Genomic DNA, 11,543 nt, shown 5'->3' with positions numbered 1-11,543 from the left:
GTGCCTTTTACCTGTAAGAGGGGTCACTATGGCAGGTTCAATTTTAAGTTTTGAAGTTATAAATAATAGTATTTTTTATACGCACTAAACTAAAATGCAATAAACGAGTCACTTGACGTTGTAAATATGAAGGAGTAATAACTATTAATTAATTTACTACTCTTTGCTTAGATGTTAGACTTTTGATACCCTATTGACGTTGTTACAAGACATATTAAGTTACGAGTTTCAAATCTCTTTGACCGTAGGTACATGATCCCATTCGTAAAGTTTTGCGATGTTGATAAGCTCTTAATTTTCGTCATTTTACGAAGGCCACAAATATGGGTGTGTTACTTGCAGTACGTGCCTTGATACAATAAAGATAAAAACACTGACAGCGCTGTTTCCAAGCGTTTAGATTAGATTTACGCAATTACAGTTTTCGCGCACTGCATGCCTACAATTACTTCATTCCATACTAAAAAGTACATACCTACCTACAATTATCGAGTCATATTACAATTTGTTTAAGAACCATACTGTATTCAAAAATAAAGTTTCAGAAGCCCTGTCGAAATAAGCCTCGTCTCGCAAGCGTTCAAAACTTTTGTACAACAACTGACTAATATAAACTTTATCTAGTTGAAATAAGGTTAACGTTCGGTCAGTTTAGTTCACAGTTAAGAGGCTGGGCGGCGCGCAGCCCTTCGCGCATTCTCCTAGGGCGGAAAACCTTACCAGCCTCATTCAGTCGCTGACAGCGCCCGTGCACGCCGCGATACCTGCGTACCACTCCATCGATCCATGCTCATACCGAAAACATTCTATTAAAGTGTAGTGTAGTGTCACAGCCACAATGTCTTTCGACCACGATGAACTGCGGGACGAGTGAGTACCTACATGTAATTTGTAAAACGCGAGGAAGAGAACCGTCAATGAGCGTATTGTCTCCTCATCAGCGCGCGTAATGACTTTACCCTGCTTTAAGTTCTGTCACTATGCGCAGTAAAGCGTCCTATTTGAACGTTTCAGTACATTTCTATAGAACGGTAATGATAGCGCCCTACTTCTACTTAATAACCGTTGCGTTGTTGCTTCGGTAAACAAGGTGACATGACCCATTTCGCATTTGAGGACGAGGGAAAGTTGCTCTCGCCAACAATGCGTTTAATTTCCTGACTCTGACCGCTTTGTTATGTACAAGATATAGACGTAAATTAGACATTTCTCTTTACTTTACATTACTTTTCACAATGTCCAAGTAAAGTATTGGATAGCTAATTAACAAATAAATAAACTGCCAGATAAAATTTCCTACAAAAAACACTTTATCCAGCAGATAAAGCTTATTTGGAGATTGTGAAACGCCAACGTTGACTTTATTCGTCAGATAAGTGGCAAGTAGCTTATTCAGGACTTTACTTGGACATTGTGAAACAGGCCCTAAATATGCATGTGACAGAGTCGTACCTAGTGAAGTATTTTATCTTAATCAAGTGTCTAGGTACATACCGTCAACTGGGGTAAATAGGAACTGCTGGGGTGAATATGGACAAAACTTCAAATGAGATTTACCTGACATTTTCTCGAAACTGGCCACACAAATTGTACGACTATCATACAAAATCTCCTATTATTTTCGATCAAATGATATAATTTGTGTATGTATTGTTTAGGAAATTGTCAGGTAAATCACATTTAAAGTTTTATCCCTATTCAATTCACTCCAGCCGTCCCTATTCACCCCGGTTGACGGTAGATACCTAATATCATCCATTAGGCATTAATTTTGTAAAAAAAAAAGAGTATCTGATAATAACGAAATTATATTTTTCAACATTACGAAACGTACCTAGCATGAGATTTAAAGTATTTATACCCACGGCCTTTTGTACCAGTGATTCAGAAGATTGCGATTTACAATCTCGTACCTAAGTTCTTGTTCTTCTTCCTCGGTTCCTCATGGCTGTGAGGGTCCCGACCACATGAGGTCGTTATTTTGTGCATATGTGTCTTGGTTACATGAAATAAATGTATTGAATTGAATTGATATTCCGCCTTCTTGATAATAGGCGCCTGTGTAGATCCCTGGCAGGCCTTCTTTACTTCCCTAGCGGGTTGGTGGATGTCCGCTACCCCGTCCTCCGTCCACAATGCCAACCTAAATGCGCTTTTCAAGGTTGTCCGGCTCCCGTCTGGCCACGTGTTCAAAATAGCTACGGATCCGCTTAAGGCAAATGGCTGATAAACGGCACTGGATTTTCAATTCGGTATTTTCAAACGGAAAATTGCAAGTGAAATAGGATTACTAGGACAAAGTATAATACAATTAATAATTACTGGAGTCGCGTATTTACCGATCCACTCATTGTTAAGTAAGTTTAGACTACACGCTAAGTGTCAATTATAAAATAACTCTGGTTTCTTCGCGGTTAGTAAGAAGGTAGGTTCTTACATTCCTAATTCGTTGTTTTAATTGTTCCTAAGAAAAATTTCTTGTGAGCCCCAGTCCAGAATGTTAATTGCACGTTTAATTACTTTAAAATTCTTCAAATCTCTTTTTTACATTCTAACAAGTATCTATTTTGACTGAAGACTGTTTTTAGTCTAAGTAACTGTTTCTTATAAAATTCCTGTTAAAATTGCTGTTTCCTGTTAAAGGTTGTCTGGAAGAGATCGCTTTTTAGCGATAAGACCGCCTGTTGTTACCTGGTTCTATTTTTCTTTAAAAAATTCTTTGTAGTTTAACATGTATGTAAAATGTATAATTTTGGTGCAATAATAGTACATTATTGTCGAGGCTCGGAAGTAGCTACTTGCTGGCTGAGGATTCGTTTTAAACGGACGACCTTGGGAGTCCGTTTAATTGAATCCGAAGCCTGCAAGTAGCCTTCCAGCCGAGTCATATATAGTGCTTTTCTCAAAAATGGCGCAATAAACACAAATATAATAGAAATATTTTACAGAAGCAACGTTATTATGTATATATTTTCACAGAAAAAAGTAAAAAGATTTGCTTTGCCGCCTTTTTATTTTTTTAATTAAAAATAGAAGTGTATTTTTCTGCTGAAAATACGCCAACCTATTTGAGACACGAAAATAGTCGCGGTACCAACATTGTAATAATAAGTACTGATCATCTGTTTGGCTGTTTAATGGACCTATGCCTTCATTTGATATGGCCACTTCAACTTTTAAAAAGTTTGGAACTCGACAAATAATGGAATTTGTATGCAACATTGCAGTCCCGAAATCGAGACTGCAATGTTTTTTACTTTTTAATTTTTCGACTGACCATAAACTACGCACTTCGCGACCTACTTTTTAACCGGCAACGTCGACTTTGCCGTCCATTTTTGAGAAAAGAATATTTACTTACTTACTTATATTCTCAATTTTTAACCGACTTCAAGATTTCAAAAGGAGGAGGTTATCAATTCGGTTGTATGTTTTTTTTTTGTTTTTTTTTCCATAAACAACCTGACATCGGCTAAATTTCTTTTCTTTCCATCACTGCTTAACTGGGGCCATTCAACTTGTCTGACCTACAGTTACTAACGTAGCCATCATTGTTGAGTTTCATACGTCATCGTCATGCTGTCACTGACCTGACGAGTCGAGGTCCCCTGAAGGCGCTAACAGAACAGCAACATTTTAACTCACCATAGGAAAACCAGGTGGTTTTTAGGTATATATACGAATGGCCAGTTAATGTTATGCGCGACAGACGACAACAGACGTCATATTTTCATAGAAATCCGACGCTTACACATCGATTTCGTCGTCTATAGTCACTCATAACGTTTCTCGGAAACAAGGTACATATTTCCGTTTGATAAAACTACCGATAGCGGTGCCATGTCTGGCGATTTAACAAGTAGGTAGGTAATTAAACCATAGGGCCTACACATCTCTGTTAAATTGTAGTAGTTATTATTTTTAAATAGTACATTGTGTTTGTGTATTAAGGGCGGTAAACGGGAATTTACGAATGAGTGTGAATTGAAGCCCGAAGCCGAAGGAGAATTTGATGTTGTAATTTGCACCATTGATGCAGAGTAGGTGCGCAAAATACTAAACACCTCTGTTTATCTATGAATATTGCCTTTTTTTAGCCGAATTCCTTTACTGTAAGAAAAAAATGCAACCTTTTGAATGAATCCGTAGGTTCCGAATTATATTCGGATATCCGGATCCGTCAAATTTTTAAATTTGAAATATCTGAATCCGAATAATTGTCGGATCTTGCAAATCCCTAGTTGTAAACATAATGGTTTGAAGGGAACATTAACGGGACTATTCTGGGAAAATATTCTGGTGGCACATCACTGTTCTCACCATGCCCATTCATCAAGTTGACACATGTGAAATATCGATAATCAGTTTAGCATTATAGCTACTATATGAAAACTAAAGGGTCGTACATCATCGACCATCGGCCGACAATAGCATGATTAATGGGCTCCCATTCCCATTGGATGCAACAGGGTGGACGTAACGAGTATGGGGACAGTCGGCAAAAACGGTTAAGATTTGGAAAGTGTATAAAATTCAATGTCACCGTTTACTATTATTAAGAATCTTCATAACGGTACCAGACAGTCTTGACCGTTTCACGTTTAATTAACCACAACTTCGAATAGTTTGAAATGTGACAGGCTGACAGCAGCAGACGCTATTTATAAGTAGTTATAGCATACATATTTTGATAAAAATAATTAAGTAAGTAGTTAACCAGAAATTGATCATATCATAATTCATCATCATTCGCTTGCCCTTATCCCATTCATTTGGGGTCGGCGCAGCATGTCTTTTACTTCCATACCTCTCTCATCATCATAATGCCTATACATATACAGCAAGGTATATTTAACTGAAGGGTTGACGCCAAATAACTTGGAATTTTAATATATTAATAACGGGTCGGGTCGGGTTAATATGTCTGTGTCTAGTTTTGTTAACTTGGAATTTGACAAATATATAATTTTGACATTTCACAAGATTCTTATGACGGTTTCCCATATATAATCCCGGAAATGTTACATCACTATTTCCACCATGACCATCCATCACATTGACACAAGTGATATCAATTATCTGTCCAGCATACTGTCGGGAAAGTAGCGTGTACATCATTCAACCATCGGGGGGTGGGGGGGGGGGCGTTACTGGGAATATTCCCGCCTGGAAAATATTCCAAGGAGCAGTCCATCACTGTTCCCATGTCCATTCATCACGTGGACGCAAGTGAAATATCAATAAATAATCTGTTCAGCATACTGTTGGGAAAGTAAAGTAGCTCGTACATCATCGACCACCTGCGAACAATGGCCGCGTGATTAATGGGAGTTAACTGGATGCAATCGCGGGGAAGTAACGAGTATGGGTACAGTCGGCTATATAAAATAAATACTTAATTCTTCTTTGAACTGCCAGCAAAGAAATCACGCTCAGATTTTTACTATTATTGACATGTAAATATCGTAAACAAGGACTATACTTATAGGTAGTAAAATCAATAGTAGTGCCAGTCTACACACTATTAGTATTATCATTATCACGATAACTTAGATGGTGGAATTTCGTGCTTCCGAATTTGGAAGATGAAGTACATTTTATACAAATGTGGCTTTCCATCAGATAAGGGTCCTTATGCTTCATGTGCAATTAAAGGACCTTTCTACCAGAATTTCTGTTGAAATGTCAGGAGTAAACGTCCTTACTGCACTTGAAGCATAAGAACCCTTCTGTGCTGGAAAGCCACAAATAGTTTTCGCATAATATACGTAGCCATAGCGCCATATAAATCAGCTTCCAATTCGAAGCACGATTTTTATTAGATTTTTCATCTGTTCTGCAATACCTCTTTCCATTTTTTCTTCGGTTTATAGTTTAAATAGTAGTTGAAATAATGACTTGGCAATCGCACACAATGCTTTACTTTGCTCAAACTGTATGTCATTATTAGGGCTAGCGCTATGTTCAATTAGGATTATTTCAAATATTTGACGAATTATCCTTATGTCATTATGTAGCCGTGCGAAGTATCTAACATTGTTACGGTTTTAACACCCCCTGGCACTGACTAAAATAACCGACTTGGTATCACATTACATCTCAAAACTTTTTTGTAGTAGAACTAGTAGAAGAACTGGGTTGCGAGACTTGCATCTTTTTACATGTAATGTTTTTGATGGGATCTCATCTCTTTTTGTAGGCAGTCCTTCTTTTCGTGTACTCATACTCATACCATAGTCATACTATGTATACACATATCATAATTATACCCATCTTCATTCATACTCACATCGTACAACGTAGTGTACCTATACTTAACATACTAATTTTAGGAACTGCAAACGTAACTTTGTTATCGCATGTTTATATAGGATTACAAACTTACTTGTGCAGTTATTAAATCTTTAAAACGTGACTGATATTGCAGTATTTTTAAGTTTTTATTGGGTTAATACGCTAAAAACTAATTACGTTTCAAATTTGGAGCTCGTGGGTCTGCTAGAAGAACCTTAGAATTATGATGATCGTGAGTGAGTGTGTCAGTGACAAAACTAAGGAACTTTGACATGCAATAATTCTTAAACTACAAGTTCAAATTGAATGTTTTTGGGGATATATGTAAGCCATATCATGCCCTATATGTCACTGAAAATTCAGGGCTCTAGCTTTAGCCACCACAAAATTACAGGACGTCGAAAATGGCCTGAATGGCTTCGAGAAAAGGATGGTACGCCCGTGCCTCTTTGTTTTGCTCGACTTGGCGGGGGCACTGCCGTGCCCCCAGATTCAATTAGTGCTGAGTTAAGTTGATTAATTTGTTTTTTTACGCCTTCACGGTTGAAGTCATGATAATCATCCTGAAAAGAAGTTTCCGGGGAAACGCAAGGACAAGGCAACGGATAAATAACAAAAATAAAATAATCGGTATCGCTGTTTTGTTGCTGAGTTGCTGACCCTACAGCAGTGCGACTAAACTACGCGTTGATTGTCGCGACTCGCATCGCAAGTGTGTTATCTCTGTGTCAGTCCCGATTTCGCGAACGCCAAGCGGTTCTCGAAACTTGTATCGAGACAAACATTAACAGCACAAAGCACTTTTGATTCTAACTACTTATGCCTATGATGTATAGGCTGTTCATTCCTCGTTCATTTTTAGGGTTCCGTACCCAAAGGGTACAAACGGGACCCTATTACTAAGACTCCGCCGTCCGTCTGTCTGTAACCAGGCTGTATCTCATGAACCGTGATAGCTAGACAGTTGAAATGTTAACAGATGTTGTATTTCTGTTGCTGCTATAACAACACATACTAAAAAGTACGGAACCCTCGGTGCGCGAGTCCGACTCGCACTTGGCCGGTTTTTACTAATGTTCTTTTAGTCGGGTACCGCATTCGCTTCTCGAAAATGTCTAACTTCAAACCCGTGTCTAAATTGTCTAAATATGTTGCGACTAAATTTTGTTTTGATTGTCGCAAGTGTGCGATCAGTCAGGGACCGTGTTCACTGCTTCTCGAAAGTGTACCTATCTAAAAACCCGTATACCTATAGCTAATATTAATAGAATAACCCGCCTGTGTTCTTTCACGATATATGTATGTTAAAATTGTTAAATATCAAATATACGGAAGTAACATATGTTATATCTTTGGTGCGACTATTATTGCGATTAAAACTATGTGTTGATCATCGCAAGTCTGCAGGCGGTCAGTCGTCACTCGCGGACCTCGCAATCTCGCTATTCGCCTCTCGAAACTTGACTTAGCACAACGTGTTCGTGATTTTAGTTGTGTTTATTATTCTTAATATTGTGTTTTGTGAAACTACTGAAGTAAAGGTAAGTTTTTTTTTTGTAAATGTTTACACAACAAACATGCATGCATATGTAAACATAAACAAAAATATACAAGCTAATAGTTTGTTACTGTATAATATGCCATACAAAAATATCCAGTTTAGTTTATTGCAATAATATTTTTTGTGTTTTTAGGATTTCGTACCAAAAAGGTACAAAGGAACCTTTATGGTGCGACTCTGTCCGTCCGTCCGTCTGTCTGTCTGTCTGTCTGTCGCATCGCAGCGCTAAATATCTCGAGAACTACTTAAGCTATCGTTCGTGATTTATGAGGAAAAAGTGTAAATAAAATTTACATTAAGTATCATAAATATTACAGGAAAAAAATAATCACGCCTCTAGCTTAAAAACTTTTTATTTATTTAATAAAAACTTTCCGAATTGAATTTGCAATTTTGCCACCTTTGCGAGTGTTTAATATACTTGATTTCTATACATAACAATCAAAACACCTTCTTTTAAATTAAATAAAAATTGACGAAATCGGTTTACGTGATAAAGAATTATCCCCGAAAACCAACATACATACTACCGGTCGCGCAAATTAGCATACTTATGGTCAAAAGTCTTTTGTATTCATAGTTACATGAGATAATTGAAAGTTTGTACGGAACCCTCGGTGGGCGAGTTAAGCGAATGACGAATGACATGACACATTGAATGAGTTTTTAACATAGAACAAGTTTACCTGGATAGTCTTTTAACAATGCATCATAATAACACAAATAATAAAGTACATATTTCAATAATATTCGCTTAGTTTTGATCACATTTTTCCTATGCTAAGAAAACATTAAGTAATTTTTTTCCGGCCGTCCGTCCGTCATGCACTATAAATACCGTTAACCAGTTATTGTACCAGTTCCCGACCTTGAGATTTGTTTGGCAACACAGCTGAGCTTATCAGTAGGTATCAATCAACAATATTGTCAGTGTTAAATCTCGAACAACATTCGTAGTTTAAAAAAATATCAATGATAAGATAACCTGCGACCCTACTGCGCAAAGACGCCACTAGAATGGCGTGATGCAAATTAAATATTTCATTGACATTTACGCGTCCTTGAGCGTACATTCATGACTAGCTGACCTAGCTGTGCAAGCAGCTTTGCCCAGGGTGCGTAGACATAGACAAGATGCCAATCGTTCACGCTCCGTAGCGTAGCGTAGTTATCTCTCTATCAGGCTTCCATATTAGTGCGACAGAGACAGTTGCGTTTCGTTCGCTACGGAGCGTTAACCATTGGCATCTTGTCTACGCCAAAACAGCGTATCTAGACGGGAAATGTGTAATAAAAGATACACGGACAAATTCGAACAACGAGAATTGGGCAGACAGTGTTTTGTTTTGTCATAACAGGTAGAGCTGTGCAATAGGTACACCCGGAGCCCGTTTCTCAAAAGCTTGTAACTTGTAATACAAGCGGATGTCACTTTTTGACAGATTTTGTTAGAAAGGGACTTCCACTTGTATTACAAGCTTTTGAGAAACGGGCCATTACACATTACAAAAACAACGGATACATTACAAAATTCCATTAAGGTGAATTTAATAGTAGCAACAAAAAAAGTAATTGTAAAATAGCGTTGATTAGCCCATTCAGTAGGTGTAAAGTAAACACGCAACACGAGTGTTCGTCTCGGGTTGGCACAGCATTCTGTCGCCCCAGGAAGTGAGGAATTCCTGCGAGGAAGCCGTTTGAGGAAGGCTGTGATTGCTCTCTATTTTTAGTTTTAGTACGATGTTTTGTTGAGTTTATAGATCATAAAGCGAAAACTTGAATTATTGCTGCCCTCTGCATGGAACCACATGCTTGTCTAATGGACTCCGACCATCTTGCAGGGGCATTATTATCTAGATTTATACTACAAACAAGTCCCTGTCTGTTTTAATAAGAACTACTAACTTGTGGTCGTAATTATCGTGGCTATTGCCAATAACAACAATTAAGTAGGTACTTACTTAGTGAGACATATATTTTGCGATTTTTTTCATTTATTTTTTATCCCGGCCAGCATTGAAACATGCCGTGTAACTGCGAGGCGGAGGTGGAGCTGGCGGGTGCGCGCACGCACCACGCCAGCTGCGAGTTCAGACTCACTGGCGCCAACGGCCATGTCCAACACACACCACATAGAAAAGTCCACGATGAAGAGTACGTCCCGTCCGAAGACGACGATGACGAAACGAGAAGCAGCATTAGGTTGTTATTTTTATTTATTATTTTATTTAGTTTTTGCTGATATGAGTAATGGCGCCAACGGACATACTAAACACACACCACATAGAAATAGTTATTTGTTATACAAGGGTGCAAAGTTGTATTTTACCCGCGAGTGTGGAATTGAAACACGAGCAAGCGAAAGGATTCTATAGTTGAACCACGAGCGAAGCGAGTGGTTCTCAAATAGAATTCCGAGCGTAGCGAGTGTTTCAACACACGAGAAGTAAAATACATTTGCACCCGTGTGTAACACAAAACTTTTCGCCTCACTATAGCGAGGAAGGAGCAGGCCTTCGCCCAGAGAGGGATCCATAAAGACAAATAAAACAACTTGCTCAAAGATACAAAAAACAAACAATAAGAAAGAATATGGAAGTAAAGGCTATAATAAATAATAATAAATAAATATAGCGAGGAAAGTGCAACATCCACAGGCGTTATATCATCTTTATCACTGGAATCACTTATTATTTTACGATATTATTAGAGAAAACTCTGGAAGTTGTGTATTTTTACACGAGTCGGAGTCGGTGAGAACTTTTAAAGTAAAATTTTTGTTGACACTTGACAATGTTGACATTTCTGACTATGCGTTTTAAAATTGCATCGACTCAACTTGTGCGTTCAGTTATATGCAACATCGTTATAAAAAAAAAACAAATATTTCTTATGGAATTTTAAGGTTTATGACTTAAAATCATTAAATAAAGCTATATTTGGTATTTTTTATTAAATTCTGAAACCATTTATTTAATCATTATTAATATCGAACGAATAGTCGTGCCGCGTTGCAGATTCGCAAAAACTCGAGGGTCGCTCGGTGTCACGGGTGCAAGATTATATAACTCACTACCTATGGAGTTAAAACTAGTACGAAGCGATATCGCTTTTGCTAAACGTCTAAAAACGTTACTAACAAACCTCGCTTGCTATACCATTGACGAATTTGTCGAAGCGTGTAGTGACTAAATTGAAAATCTATACCTTGTACGATATTATTAATTATAACTATGTGTGTACCTATTATGTACCTACCCAATTTGGTGAATGAATTGTATCAAATTGTATATACTTATGAAACTTGACATGTAAAATACTATGTTTTATGAATAAATGCTTGAATCTTGAAACCATTATTATGAGTGTTTTACGTTTTGTTATCTGTCAAAAGCTACTTAAACACGCAGGTCAAATTACTTTCCCCACTAGTGGATAAAATGCGTTTTTCCCCGCTTGTTTTAAAGGATAAAAGACGGCTTTCCGAGCTAGTGAGGGGAAAAGGTATGTTTAGGGACCGGAAAACCTCTCTTTAAAATTAAGTCCCCTATCGCCAATTAATCGTTTTTTTGGGTTGACATCTGATTCTGTTCATTTTATATGAAGTTAATCTCATTACTAAATTAAGCTTATGATGAATTAATCTTTTAACTGACATAAGCGCTTTAATAGGGTTTTTGATGGGGTT

At 37.6% G+C, this 11,543-nt stretch overlaps 1 protein-coding gene across 1 annotated transcript in view; it reads left to right on the top strand.

Moving 5' to 3' along the window:
• Window positions 1-7,701: 7,701 nt before the first annotated feature.
• Window positions 7,702-11,543, top strand: part of LOC134744301 (uridine phosphorylase 1) — a 30,408-nt gene continuing 26,566 nt past the window's right edge. The window contains exons 1-2 of the mRNA XM_063678077.1: window positions 7,702-7,835; window positions 9,870-10,057. Coding sequence (XP_063534147.1) covers window positions 9,879-10,057 — 179 coding nt within the window. The 5' untranslated portion in view covers window positions 7,702-7,835; window positions 9,870-9,878. The remainder of the gene's footprint in view (window positions 7,836-9,869; window positions 10,058-11,543) is intronic.

Source organism: Cydia strobilella, chromosome 1, assembly GCF_947568885.1.
Source record: "Cydia strobilella chromosome 1, ilCydStro3.1, whole genome shotgun sequence".
NCBI lineage: Eukaryota > Metazoa > Arthropoda > Insecta > Lepidoptera > Tortricidae > Cydia > Cydia strobilella.
The sequence above is the reverse complement of the archived record's forward strand: the minus strand, read 5'-3'. Positions and strand labels throughout refer to the sequence as shown.